This window comes from Podarcis vaucheri (genome assembly GCF_965113315.1).
Source record: "Podarcis vaucheri genome assembly, chromosome: 6".
Classification (NCBI taxonomy): Eukaryota; Metazoa; Chordata; class Lepidosauria; order Squamata; family Lacertidae; genus Podarcis; species Podarcis vaucheri.
In genome coordinates this window covers 27904786-27920254 of record NC_138764.1, presented here as the reverse complement: position 1 = coordinate 27920254, position 15469 = coordinate 27904786, and the positions used below count along the sequence as shown (strand labels likewise).

The 15469-nt window shown below is 43.1% G+C and overlaps 1 protein-coding gene across 1 annotated transcript; it reads left to right on the top strand.

Moving 5' to 3' along the window:
* The first annotated feature begins 4870 nt into the window (after positions 1-4870).
* Positions 4871-13736, top strand: LOC309535120 (pancreatic alpha-amylase). The gene is made up of 10 exons (XM_082227933.1): positions 4871-5111; positions 7118-7264; positions 9014-9211; positions 9535-9765; positions 9944-10077; positions 10189-10311; positions 10436-10535; positions 12714-12835; positions 12994-13119; positions 13440-13736. Exons 1-10 carry the CDS (start codon positions 4944-4946, stop codon positions 13627-13629), a joined length of 1539 nt encoding a protein of 512 aa, XP_082084059.1. The 5' UTR covers positions 4871-4943; the 3' UTR covers positions 13630-13736.
* The last annotated feature ends 1733 nt before the right edge of the window (positions 13737-15469 follow it).

The following is a 15469-nucleotide window of genomic DNA, read 5'->3' as shown; positions in this document are numbered from 1 at the left end:
TTTTGTACTGTGTCAAAATCCTATCAACCTTCTCTTTATATATAATAACTCCTCTACAAATTTTGTGAAATATACTCTAGGCACATCCAAGTTTTGATTGGGGAACCCTGTTTACACAAATAGTTTTTTAAACAAACCCATTCTTTTTTAATCCTTAAGCTCGAGTGATTTCTTATTGCTTCTGTCATTTTGGCTACTTCGACATACACACTTCCTTTTGCCATTCTTCCTTTCCAGTATTTGGCACTCTAGCCGCAGTTGTTGCATAAAAAAATACTCTTTTGTTTTCTCTTGAGATGTTTATTGTCATTATGCCCAGTAAGAAGGCCTCTGGTCTTTTGGGAAATGTTTGTCTGAGCATTTTCTTTAATTCTTCATAGACTATGCCCTTTTTTAAAAAGAAAAAAAAAATGGGGACAGGTGGTGGCACAACTAGTTCTATACTGATGAATTCCCTGACCGTTTTAAAATCTTCAGCAATCCTGGAACAATTACAGTTCAGCAAAAGGTCCTGTTCCATGGTAGTGATAAAGCCTCCTTTCCTTTCCCTTTCGTTTTTCTTACACTTAACCTTCATTCATTCATTGTATTCTTCCTTTCCAACAGGGAGCTCAAGGCAGTATTTGTCCTCAAAACAGCCCTGTGAGGTAAGTTGGGCTGAGAGATGATGATTTGCCTAAGGCCAGCTGGTGAGCTTTGTGCTTCGAGTGGGTCTTTAAAATTTGGTCTCTCAGGTACCAATCTACCACTCTAACCGCTACACCATCTCGAGCCAAAGAATGAGCAGTGGTCTGGACATTGACATAGAGGGCCATGGTGGCCAGGTCAGATAGGCCAATGAGAAAAGCTGTGAGGGCACTGGAACTGAACCCCCATGAGCTACAGACTCCAGTTGTGATTCCCCTAGAAAAGGGGTTTTTCCCCTAGAAAAGAGGTGGAGAACCTCAGGCCCAGGGCTTCTGTATTTGGTGCAAGAAGCTGTCCTCAAGCCACACCTTCTACCCCACTGGCTACCCTGGCCTCATTTCATACCCTCCTTGAGTGTCCGTCACCCCCAGCTGGACTGTGCTCTTGAACTCTGCTTTCGTTTGCCTTGAATGAAGGATATGCGAGTGTGCCTACCGTACTGAGGTAAAATTGACATAAACCGCTCCACCCACTTTTGTCGCTGGCCTTGCCCAGCCCTGGCATGTGCATACCCTCCAATATTTCTCCAATGTAAACAGACATCCTATTAAACGATAACGACAGTTCTATTATTTATATCCCACCCATCCGACTGACATCCACTCTGGATGGCTTCCATCATATATAAAAACATCATTAAACATTACACAACTTCCCTATACAGGGCTGCCTTCAAATGTCTTCTAAAGGTTGTAGAGTTACTTATCTCCTTGGCTCTGGGGCCGCATAACTCCACACACTCCAACATTTCTCCAATAAAAATAGGGACATCCTAAGTGGGACATTCTGGGATCAAATCAGAAATCAGGATGTCTTCTGTAAATCCGGGACTCTCCCTGGACAATAGGGACACCTGGAGGTTCCGCATGTGGCCTCCAGAAGAGAATGTGACCCTTTGCCACCTCTTCAGAGGCCAGAGCTCTCTTGACCAGGGGTCTCCTGCTTCCCCTTGCCCACACAGGCAATAAACCCAGTTGGAACTAGCAGAGACAAAGGGCTGTCCCTTTAAGTCTCTCCACTCCCTGGGAAGGAGACAGTTTGGGATATAGGTTTGGAGTCAGAAATCTGTTGGAGCAAGTCATCTGCTCCATGGGATCTGTCTGGAACACCAAGACACCTTTCTCTCACTATCCTTGTTCTCCAGGACATAATACCTGAATTTATCATCTATATCAGGGGTTCCCAAACAGAGATCCATGGACTACCAGTGTTCTGTGAGCTGCATTCAGGTGGTCCATGGTGTGTCTGTGAAGAACAGACCCTCCAAGTGTCCCCATTTTCCAGGGACAGTCCCGGATTTACAGAAGCTGTCCTGCTTTCTGATTTGATCCTGGAATGTCCTGCTTTTCCTTAGAACATCCCTATTTTCATCAGAAAAATGTTGGAGGGTATGGTAGGATGTCCCTGTTTTCATAGAAATGTTGAAAGGGACGTCTCTATTTCATGGAGAGTATGAGTACAGTGGGTGCATTAAATGACCATACTGTTTTTTTAATTGTATTTTGATTGCCTCTTTTATTTCTTATCTTGCATTTTCTATTTATTATTGTAGTTTCTACTATATTCTACGGAATTAAAACTGAAATAAAATAAAGACATGAGGTACAAAACACATATAAAATGTAGAAGCATTAGAAATATAATTAAAGATCACACAGCATTTAGCACAGCTCATTGCAATTGCTGAAATAGGCAGAAAAATCATTAAGTGGTCCACCAAGACTTTCAGCGATTTTCAATGCTCTGCAGGGGGCTGGGAAGTTTGAGAACCACAGACATACATATCAGCTCTTCTTAATGAGTTTCCACTCAGGTTTATAACAAAACACTCCCAGTGACTCTCAATACAACTGCTTTGAAGCTCCTGAGATTCAACACATGCTTATCTTGTCATGTTAATATTTTAACAATACTAGCTTAACCAAGTTCCTTCTTTTTTCTTAACTCAGTATTCCTAAGGAACAGCAGGCAACAATGAAGTCATAAAATAAAATGTTACTAGGAAGCTGTTTAGCCACTAGCCACTTAATCTTTGTTCTAATCTCTTAAGGGTACAGTAACTTTGAAATGCAAGTGTATTCTAAACTTTCAGAGAGGTTAATATAATCAAGGAGATATGAATCTGAAGTCATCTGTTGCTGAAAAATTACCTTTAAACCTATCATTCACTTATCAGAATCTTCTGGCTCTTCAGCAAAACTGGTAAATATGGAGATGTCTGTCTCTTTGGGAATGTGTGTGTGTTTGTTTGTTTGTTGGGAATTGCTGTTTAGGAAAGTACTAGACTTTGTGGCTATGGGTAGTAATCAGCTAGGTTTTCCTCAGAGCAAACCCTCTAAAATTAATGGATCTTGTGAAGTCATGCTTGTTAATCTCACTGGGTCTAGTTTGAGCAAAATATCCGAAGCACATTTTTCAAATCAAAGAATTCTGGGCACTGTAGTTTACCCCTCGCAGAGTGACAATTCTCTTCACCCTTAACAAATAAAAGAGCCCAGAATTCTTTGAGAGGGGAAATGAGTTTTAAAGGTATTGTGTGTAAGCAGCCTTAGTCATGTACCACCCTTTGTAATTGTAGGTTATGCTTCTCATACAATGTACTTAGAAAACTCCTGTTATATTCCACAGAGTATATAAAAGAGCCTCTGTTTCTGCAGACTCCTAATTTGAATGTTTAACACCAGTACAATCCCTGGAACCCAGGGCAGACTGGGGCACTTCTCTTATGGGTAATTGTGACACATCTTGATTAATACAGTTGACATACAATTTGCTTAGGTACAGAAGTGTTAGGTCTTGACTATAGGGAGCAATTGATTATATGTGGAAGTGAGGTTGCAATGCCTATAACTTTTGGTTGCTGTATCACTGAATGCATATGCTAGTGGGGCATGCCACCCCAATTATTAATGACTTAAAAATAATAATTATATTTCTATACTGCGCTTTGTCCAAAGATCATAGGGTAGGTTACAATATAAAACCACAAAAATACATACCATAATAACAAACAAAAACAATACCACACCGCAGTATAGAATGGCATAGATCAGGGGTCAGCAAACTTTTTCAGCAGGGGGCCGGTCCACTGTCCCTCAGACCTTGTGGGGGCGGGGCAGACTATATTTTGGAAGAAGAAAAAATGAACAAATTCCTATGTCCCACAAATAACCCAGAGATGCATTTTCAATAAAAGGACACATTCTACTCATGTAAAAACTGTCCGCGGGCCGGATTTAGAAGGCGACTGGGCCCCTGGGCCTTAGTTTGCCTATGGCATAGATGGTTTAATTAGCCAAGGGTCTGGGAAAAGAGGAATGTTTTTGCCGGGTGCCAAAGTAGCTGCATATGGGCAGGGTACAACATAATGTTGATGTTGATGATGTTGTTGTTGATGATGATGATTTAATGAAGGTGCCAGGGAGGCCTCCCTGGAGAGAGCATTCCACAAGCAGGGAGCCACCACAGAAAAAAAGGTCCATTATTGTGTTATTAAATAAATATGAGCATCCTTAAGCCTATGGTCACCTCCTACTAAAGTAAACCAAATTTGGGTAAGCGTTGTGGCTCTGCAACATCTTGCACCTTTGAGAAAGTAGGGCAAGTGTAAAAGAAAGAAAGAAAGAAAGAAAGAAAGAAAGAAAGAAAGAAAGAAAGAAAAAATTCACCATGATGGACAACAAGTAATAAGCTCTGAATGGTGTAACCTACAAAAAGGTATGATTGGCATTGTGTTGAAACCTGTGTGTGTTGTGAAAAAACATGAGGACACCAGGAGTCACTTGCACCACCTACTACAATTCACAGTATTTGCAATGACACTGATTCCAATTAATAGGTTCCCATTAAAATATACTCCATGCACATAATAATTTTCACTTTGCAAGCGTGGAACGGCTCCTTCTGTTGAAAGGAATAGGAGAGTGTGTCCATGCAAACTCTTCACGGTGCATACAAGTTCATGGATTCAGCCTCTGAATGTCTGTTCCCAGGACTATCTAATCTATTTAGCTGCGAACACAGACATGAATAATCACACGGAGCCTTATCCAGTGGATTTGAAGTTATTAGCCAGAGAATTTGGTCTGTTATCTTCACCTGTTACTTTTGTTTAAACCACCAAATGGAATGACCTTTGATTAAATATAGCCAATTGTGTTGAATGCATCACGACTGAAGTGTACTTTGATCTGCAGCAAGAATATAAATAGAAAGGCAAAGCAGAGCACACAACAACGGCAATTGTCCAAGACAACATGAGGGTCTTTCTTCTCCTAGTTGCCTTTGAGCTGTCTTGGGCTCAATATAACCCAAATACAAAACCCGGAAGGACATCAATAGTCCATCTCTTTGAATGGCGTTGGGCTGACATTGCTCTGGAATGTGAGCGTTATTTAGCACCTAATGGATTTGGCGGAGTCCAGGTAGGCAACTTCTATTCAATATTTGCTTGTCACAGTTTATTTGGACCAAAGAGAACAAGTGGCAATTTCAATATAACTAACAACTGGAAATAATAGATGCTTACAGGAGTGTGCTTAGACTAGTCATTGGAAACAGACCAAGGTGAAGGACTCAAATATATAGTTAATGCTTAATGGTTTAATTCAGGGGTAGCCAATATGATACCCTTGAACTCCATGTCATAACCTCCAAATTTTGCTGGACTCTTAAACTCACATCAGCACCAGACAGCCTTGCCAAAGATGATGAGAACTATAGTCAAGCACCACCTGGAGGCTAGGATGTTAGCTACTCCTGGTTTAATTAATGTGTCCGAACCAATAAGACTATTGAAATACAATGTCAAAGTGACAACCGGAGCTTTTGAAATTTGTTCAGAATGTGGGACAGGTTCACATACAGTGGTACCTCAGGTTAAGTACTTAATTTGTTCCGGAGGTCTGTACTTAACCCGAAACTGTTCTTAACCTGAAGCACCTCCTGCTGCCACCACACCGCCAGAGCCCGATTTCTGTTCTCATCCTGAAGCAAAGTTCTTAACCTGAAGCACTATTTCTGGGTTAGCGGAGTCTGTAACCTGAAGCGTATGTAACCTGAAGAGTATGTAACCTGAGGTACGACTTTAGCCAACTTGGCAACATCCCACAATGTAATTTGGGGTAGGAAAAAACACCCCAAATAATACTTTGGCTAAGGCTTTATTTATAGGTCTGGTTTAGAGTTAAGCAAACCACTCCATGAATAATGGCGTGTGGGAAAGAAGATGGAAGCATTTTGCTATGGGCTTCATGATCTTTAGTAATTCTTCTGTGCATAACAATGAGATACTCTTTTAATATTAATAGAGATAATGGATAATGAAAACTACTCTACAGCTTGCTAAGTCACAAGACCACAATTTTGCCAAGAATTAAGTTAGCAAGGAATGTATATAATTAGCTGGCAAGCCAGACATCGCTATTGTCCAGCCAAGTGATAAAGAACATCTTATCACACTTCCCCATTAGAGCAGAGTGGTCCAGTGCAATTGGAGAGTGATAAGATTCTACTCCTCATTCCTACTCCTCAGGGTAATATAAATCAGGGAGGGACAGAGAGAACAAGAGGTAACTCCATGCCTGTTTTTGTTGTCTTTTACAACATGGAACATGGAACCTTCTCTATCCATGGAGTCTTTTGGAAACCTGGTTTTTCCTAAATAAAAAAATTCCTTCCAGTAGCACCTTAAAGACCAACTAAGTTAGTTCTTGGTATGAGCTTTCGTGTGCATGCACACTTCTTCAGATACACATCTGAAGAATCTGAAGAAGTGTGCATGCACACGAAAGCTCATACCAAGAACTAACTTAGTTGGTCTTTAAGGTGCTACTGGAAGGAATTTTTTTATTTTGACTATGGCAGACCAACACGGCTACCTATCTGTAACTGGTTTTTCCTGTTTGCCTTCTGAAAGGATGGGTGAATTGGCAGCAGGAACACCTTGCTAGTGGAGCCAAGAGAGATTTCCCTGGCTTCTGCTTAGCAGGAAGTGGTGTTCCTGACCATAGTCATTTTCTGTCAGAATATTTGGGATTTGTAGCGTTCAATTCATTTGAATCAAGGGCATAGAAACATTAAAAATCCTGTGAATTCCAGAAGGCAAGGACACTCCTGACTTGGTTGTATGAGTGTCATTTCCAAACAAGTAGATGCCTGCAAGGCCTCCCTGTTGCTTTGGGTGAAATGATGCTGTCAGGGAGGGCTGGGGGCAGTTCCTCTCACATCTGGTTCTTCTGAAGTCTCTCTGAGGAAGATTGGGAAAGCTTTCTGAGGAGAATTTACTCATCACTCATTTTGGGTTGTCTGTACAAATTCTGGCAATGTCAACCGCAGCCCACAATAACTTAAGCAGCACCATCAGCTCTCTACTAAATTGTTGAAATGGTATTTATTGGTGTGTGATGTTTTAATATCTCTTAATTCACAGATCTCCCCTCCAAATGAAAACCTCGTTATTACAAATCCATGGAGGCCATGGTGGGAAAGATACCAGCCCATCAGTTACAAGCTATGTTCACGATCTGGAAATGAGAATGAATTTAAAGACATGGTGACCAGATGCAACAATGTTGGAGTAAGTGGTTTGGAAATCCTGTCTATACCTGTAGTGGGGAACTTCAGATCAAATCAGCTATGGTTCTATGCCAGTGACATGTATTCAATTAGGGAGCCAATTATTCCAGGGAGATGGCTGAAAAATTCACTTGCTGCCACCCCAACAAGCTAGGGATGGGTGGAGTCTGCCTAATGGACCCATTTCAGTTGGATGAATTTGGAGGACATCCCCTGGACACCCTTAAATTGATCAAATGTAAAAGCAGCACTAATCTGAATCAGTTCTAAAAATGCAACAGGATCTAGAACCACTTTGCCACCGAGAGCCCTGTCTGCTCTCCCTTTACCTTTCCCAAACTAACTAAAGATAGTTACTCCAGGGGCAACTCTGCCATATGTAGGGCTTCACAGTTTAACTTTCAAGGATCCTGCAAGCATATACAAAATCATCCAGTCCCACAAAAAGCTATGGGAAATGTCCAGAAAGGTCAGAAACCATGGAAATGGCATTTGCTGTGGTTCCTGGGAGACCCCCAAGAGCTACTATGCATGTTCTCCTAAGAATGTTGGGAGCCATAGGGAACTACCTTTCCTTTAACTTCTAGTTAAGTTAGTTATACACAATGCTGTATAAGCATGTGTGGTCTAAATAGTGAGGCTCTTTTATTATGAGCAGCTGTCTCTTGGAACCTAATATTGCCATTTCAGTAACTTTGTAAAGGAGGAGCAGGAGGGAAAACTCTAGGGTTACTGCAAAGTCAAAACAGACCCCTTAATGAATTTTAAATTGTGTTTCTCACTTATATGCATGTTCGATGTCTCCTCTGCAGACATTCTAAAAGTAAATAAAGGAGGAATGGCCCAGACTCTAGAGGAATGGGCCCGTGAAATGTGCTGCTTGAAAACCTTCCATCACTGACACCAAATGCCTTGTTTCAATTTACCGAGATTTCTAGTCAACCCCATCCTTAAGATTTGGAGTAGTTAACAGATCAAGCACCTGCAAGTTAGAATTAATATTTCACCTACATTAATAACACTTCTCCCTATTCTCCAACTTAACTCTGAGCCCTCTAGGCCATCCCAAACAGATAGGTCCTACGATCCATCCCAAAATGCCCTCAAGCTTAAAGGTAAAGGTAAAGGTACCCCTGCCCGAACGGGCCAGTCTTGACAGACTCTGGGGTTTGTGCGCCCATCTCACATCTATTGGCCGGGGGCCAGCGCTGTCCGGAGACACTTCCGGGTCACGTGGCCAGCGTGACAACGCTGCTCTGGCGAGCCAGAGCCGCACACGGAACGCCGTTTACCTTCCCGCTGGTAAGCGGTACCTATTTATCTACTTGCCCCCGGGGGTGCTTTCGAACTGCTAGGTGGGCAGGCGCTGGGACCGAACAGCGGGAGCGCACCCCGCCGCGGGGATTCGAACCGCCGACCTTTCGATCGGCAAGCCCTAGGCGTTGAGGCTTTAGCCCACAGCGCCACCCGCGTCCCCCTGCCCTCAAGCTTAGACTTTGGGAAATCTGCAGCAAGAAAACTGGGGAGAAGGGCAGCCACCAAGAACATCTCTCTTCATTCAGTTGGTAACTAAGCACAGATGGTATGATTAAGAGAGCATCCTCAATGGAACCCAGTGCTTGAGAAGGGACCCAAGAGAGGAAGTATGTTGGGCTTTCATAGGATATAACCAGCTCCTTGAATTATGCCTAGAAGAGAATAAAAATCAATGATAATAAATACAACCTGGTCATGCCTTTTCTGTACTCAGGTATATATTTATGTTGATGCTGTAGTCAACCACATGTGTGGAGCTGCAGCTGGATCTGGCACCCACTCTACTTGTGGAAGCTATTTTAATTCAGAGACCCACGATTTCCCTGCTGTCCCGTACTCCGGCTGGGATTTCAACGACTGGAAATGCAAAACTGGAAGTGGAGAGATTGAAAATTATGGTGATCCTTACCAGGTGAAGCTCTTGCATTCATTATTTTTTTTTACCCACTTTCTCCTTTCTTCGCTTGCATATTTCTTCTCTTCATCATCCTTATGCAGTTCCTCTTCAATTCTTTTCTGCATAGGAGAAGTTGGTTTAAATGTGACACCCAACCCACTAATGATAAACCAGGCATCTGGGATAGCTCAGCTGGTAGAGCATGAGACTTAATCCCACGTTGGGCAAAAGATTCCTGCATTGCAGGGAATTGGCCTAGATGGCTCTCATGGTCCCTTCCAACTCTACAGTTCTATGATTCTATGAAATTGATTTCTCAAAACAACCTTTCGAAACAGGTCCGCGACTGTCGCCTCGTTAGCCTTCTCGACCTTGCGCTCGAAAAGGACTATGTGCGCTCCAAGGTCGCTGAGTATATGAACCATCTGATTGACATTGGAGTAGCAGGATTTCGAATTGATGCTTCCAAGCATATGTGGCCTGGGGACATGAAAGCATTCTTAGACAAGTTGAAAAATCTGCGCACGACTTGGTTTGCTGAAGGAACAAGGCCTTTCATCTTCCAAGAGGTACTTTGACTGTCTGTTATGTTGAAGACAACCATTAAGCACATATAAGGGTAGCTTGAGAGGACGGCAAGGGCAGACATTTGTGATGTAGAGCTGATTTCAGAGCGTACAAAAAACACTTTATTTTCTACTCATATGTTGCTGTATCGTAATAACTTTTCTTCTTTTCCCTCAACAGGTAATTGATTTGGGTGGAGAGGCAATTAAAGCCAGTGACTACTATGGAAATGGCCGGGTAACTGAATTCAAATATGGTGCAAAACTGGGAACGGTCATTCGCAAGTGGAGTGGAGAAAAGATGGCTTATTTAAAGTAATTTAATTTTATATACTTCGAAGCAAAACTGAATACCAAAGCTTAGAGCCTTGCACATATTGAAATTCAGTGTTTAGCTAAATTTGGCCCTTTCTCCCTTTTCTTCAGGAACTGGGGAGAAGGCTGGGGTTTTATGCCTTCTGACAAAGCCGTTGTCTTTGTAGACAATCATGATAACCAGAGGGGGCACGGTGCTGGTGGATCTGCCATTTTGACTTTCTGGGATTCCAGGTAAGGAACACTTAGAGTCTTAAAGCCTGACTGGCTCCTCCTCCCCACCCCACCCCTGAAATAAATAGAAATCTCCATTTCTGATCCTCCCTTTCATGTTCATTTTCTTAAAATATATCTTCAGGCAATACAAAATGGCAGTCGGCTTCATGCTCGCTCACCCATATGGTTTCACCCGTGTGATGTCAAGTTTCCGCTGGCCAAGATACTTTGAGAATGGAAAGGTCAGTTTCTATTGTGTGATAACAAAGAGCCTAAATAAATTGGCAATGGGCATTCGTTATTTAGTTTTAAAGTTTTAGTTTTAAAGGATGTGCTTTTCTAGATGTGTACCACATCTTCAAAGAGCTCTGTACTGAGAGCCAGTGTGTTGTAGTGGTTAAGAGCGGTGGACTCATAATCTGGTGAACCGGGTTCGCGTCCCCGCTCCTCCACATGCAGCTGCTGGGTGACCTTGGGCTAGTCACACTTCTCTGAAGTCTCTCAGCCTCACTCACCTCACAGAGTGTTTGTTGTGGGGGAGGAAGGGAAAAAGAGATTGTTAGCCGCTTTGAGACTCCTTAGGGTAGTGATAAAGTGGGATATCAAATCCAAACTCTTTTTCTTCTATATAGGTGGCTATTTCAGTTTTCAGTAAATTGAAACGGGGTGGTGGAAGGAAGGAATATCCCAGGGAGGTTCAAAACTTTCAAGGCTACAAGCCTAATCCAATTGATTTGAGAGTAACTTCTACTGAGTTCATTGACATTTATTTCTGAGTATACATGGTTGGGACGTGGGTGGCGCTGTGGTCTAAATCACAGAGCCTAGGGCTTGCCGATCAGAAGGTCGGCGGTTCGAATTCTTGTGGTGGGGTGAGCTCCTGTTCTCAGTCCCTGCTCCTGCCAACCTAGCAGTTTGAAAACATGTCAAAGTGCAAGTAGATAATAGGTACTGCTCCGGCGGGAAGGTAAACAGCGTTTCCGTGTGCTGCTCTGGTTCGCCAGAAGTGGCTTAGTCATGCTGGCCACATGACTCCCTCGGCCAGTAAAGCGAGATGAGCGCTGCAACCCCAGAGTCGTCCACGACTGGACCTAACTGTCAGGGGTTCCTTTACCTTTACACATGGTTATGATTACACTGTTATACTCCAAAAAGAATCAATTTATCTTAACTTCACTTTTGGTATGGTTGCTTTGTAATGATTGGGCATGTGGTGTCCCTGAAGAATAATCATCTGCACTCTGAAGCACACCTGCAGAGAAGGTATGGTGGGCTTGCAATGCTTACCTGACCTCCCTTTGGCAATGTTGCTGCTTCACACCAGGATGGGGGGAGGCTGAGGTGGTAGCAAGGTTGACGCGGTGCAAACAGACTGGCAGGAGCACCAGATTAGACTCCATTGGCCTAACTGCACCTCACCAACCTTGCTCTTTCACCTGATGGTATGCACCAAAGATGTAGCCAGAGGAAAGTCAGGTGAGCAGTGCAGGCTAACCATGCTGTCTGCTACTGGGTTTTATTTATTTGGCTTGAACTACTTATGGAATGCAGGTGCTAACTCTGTCCTTCAGACTCATTGGCATCATTAATATGCACCTTGCTCCACAGAACCAACAATCCTACACATCCTAGAGATTGACCAAGTCATGTGTGTGTGGTCTTGCGCATACAGCAGAATGTCAAGGAAGGTGGTAGATAGTACTGTACTATTTCAGCCTATCAGTTTTGAATGTTCCTCCACATAAAACAAAAACCCTGACTGAAACAGACAGTAAAAGTTCATCCAAATCAATAAAAAACCCTAGTGTATTAGTTATTGAGGTGACAGTCAAGACTGTTGCTTTCTGTGAACCAGACAGAGGGCCTTCTCGGTAGTGGCGCCCGCCCTGTGGAACGCCCTCCCTTCAGATGTGAAGGGAATAAGCAGCTATCTTCTTTTTAAAAGACATCTGAAGGCAGCCCTGTTTAGGGAAGATTTTAATGTTTAATGCTGTATTGTTTTTAACACTTGATTGGAAGCCGCACAGAGTGGCTGGGGAAACTCAGCCAGATGGGCAGGGTATAAATAATAAATTATTATAATAATAATAATAATAATAATAATAATAATTATTATTATTATTATTATTATTATTATTATTATTATTATTATTATTATTCTGTGCTAACTTTCTACTGATAGGGGTATAAGGGAATATCATGATATGATCCTCCATCTGAAGTGGCATCATCCATTCTAACATATTGGGACCCTAGCAGCTTCTCAACTCATTATGTTACATGTGTAGACCAGGCCTTTGCCTCCCAGAAATATGATAATCTGCAAGTTTAGTTAGTTTATACGTTCCAATAAATGTGTTCTGTTATTATTTTTCACCTCTAGTCTAATATTTATGTTTTCTCAATTCTTTGACAACCAGGATATAAATGACTGGGTTGGACCTCCGAGCAATGGGGATGGGTCTACCAAATCTGTTACCATTAATCCAGACACAACCTGTGGCAATGACTGGGTCTGCGAACATCGATGGCGTCAAATAAGGTTGGAATGCTCACATAGCTTAATGGCTACAAGCCAACGCATAGATTAGCACTCTTTCAGTCCCCTTAATCATGCTTATCTCTTTATTGCACTTTGGCATTTTGACTCTGTTCTGCAGTACATCAATTACCAATGAACCCATTTTTCCCCCTCCAAAGGAACATGGTAATTTTCCGCAATGTTGTGGACGGACAGCCATTTACCAACTGGTGGGACAATAACAGCAATCAAGTGGCATTTGGCCGTGGCAACAAAGGATTCATTGTCTTTAATAATGACGACTGGTAAGTAGGAAGAGATTTCTCATGTGTTTAAAGCAGAGAAGTCTAGCTGGCACCTAGAGCTATACAGAATCTAGCAATAATGTTTAAACCAGCCTTGCAAAGCACACCAGAATCTTCCATAGAAGGAAGGATGCAGTGGGCAATTGAGCATCATCAGTTTAGTCCTTAGAAAAGCCAGGATGGGGTCAAACTGAAATCTCACTTTATTATTAGCAATTGCATAGAGGAATGGACCCACCAAGGTAGCTTAGCGTGCAAAGCTTGATGATAAAGGATAGCTAACTACATTATCATTATTTTTGACTCTCTTTTTAAAACAGGAACATGTCTGAAACTCTGCAAACCGGCCTCCCTGCTGGCACTTACTGTGACGTCATTTCTGGGCAGAAGGAAGGCAATGGCTGCAGTGGAATTAAAATCCAAGTCAATGGCGATGGCACAGCTTATTTCCAGATCAGCAACTCTGCCGAAGACCCCTTTGTCGCCATCCATGTTGATGCTAAATTATAGCTCGGGGAGAGGAATGTCCTCACCTCGGTTTTGCTTTCCTAAAGCACTTCTGAGCGAGATGGAGTAATTTTGGAATCCCTCAAAAGAATAAAAAGTTGCAATGCTCACATGGATCTGCCATTTGTTTCCCTGATAAAACAATGCTTGCCACCAACACACACACACAGAGCCCCCATCTATCTAAAACAGCCCACATGTAGCCATTCTTTAAAGGAGAGCAAGAATGCATAGAGCAGTCGCCAAGAGAGTCAGTGTGGTGTAGTGGTTAAGAATGGTGGACTCGTAATCTGGTGAACTGGGTTTGCGTCTCCGCTCCTCCACATGCAGCTGCTGGGTGACCTTGGGCTAGTCACACTTCTTTGAAGTCTCTCAGCCTCACTCACCTCACAGAGTGTTTGTTGTGGGGGAGGAAGGGAAAGGAGAATGTTAGCCACTTTGAGACTCCTTAAAGGGAGTGAAAGGCGGGATATCAAGTCCAAACTCCTCCTCCTCCTCCTCCGCCATGTGGATGATACCAGCATAGCAGTGACTTCCACCCCACCGACTAGCTGCAACTAGCTGGCCAACTCCTAGTGCAGAGTGGGTGCTTTCATACTACACACTGCATAGTATAGGCATTGAATGCTGAGATTGCTAAGCAGAGGCTGTTTTGAAAAGCCCTCATAGTGGCATCAGAATGTATGGACTGGCCCTATGCTGGCTTCCAGGTTTGTCCTGTGTTCCCACCGGCTGGCCACCCACTGTCCATGGATGGGTGGGAGGGTCTGCAAAATGGAATCTGCCCTCAGCATCATGTGACATATCTAATCTGTCACCAGTCTGTGCACCATCAGAGACCACCACCACTTTCAACCCAGACCTGTTTCCTGATTGGCTGTTGTTTGGCCCTGCTGTCTCCAGCACTTTTGAATGGGAGCCAAGCTGGGATTGGAGCCATTTTGCTTCTGTATATCAGTTGCTGGGAACCACAGTAGGGGAGAATGCTGCTACTCTCCGGTCCTGCTTGCCGGCTTCCCACATTCATCTGGTCAGCCACTGCGAGAACAGGATGCTGGACTAGACGGGCTATTGGCCTGATCCAGCAGGCTCTTTTTAGGTTCAAAACTCAGCACCAAGTCCAATGTCAGCTGGGCCCTGGCTCAGGTCCTATTCAAAAGTGTGCTTTCTCACCATCTGGGGTGGGTGAGGTGAGCTGCAGTGAAGGACTGGTGGTCCCATCAGCAGCGACAGCAACATTTTCCTTCCATAACATCATTTTTATTGTCACTTCGTAGTGGAGATTTATGGGAATTCATGTACTTGTGTGCTAGAAAAACTTTGCCCGCAGAAGTTGTTAAGCTATCATTTATTTCCATGCTTTTCAGACAGAAAGGCCCGAGCTGGTTCAAAAGGGGGTGAAATACAAACGCAATGTTTGAGCCTGAAACACTTTTTCTCAACCCCACCATCCCCCCAGCATCGTACAGCTGTGAAAGACACACCAGTGGTTTGCGAGGCTGGTGGTTGGTTTTTAAGTTTTTTAATCGGATCTCTCTCCCTCTCTCTTTCTCTCTGTCTTTCTCACTCACATCCTTTCAAAGTGAAAAGAAATAAGAAAAGACCTTCAAAGACCATTTCGTTAGGAAACAGACAGATGGGAAAACCCTGCAGTCTGTTTGTTCTATCTGTCCTTGAGTATGAATTCTGGGGGAAAGTGTGTGTGTGAGAGAGAGAGACACACACAGAAGCAGTCAGCTTGTTTTGGAACGAGGTACATAGTATCTGACAAATAAGCACAGGTACAAAGTACTCAGTGTACAGATTGCAACCACAATGATGAGCCTGGGTAGCTCAGTTGGTT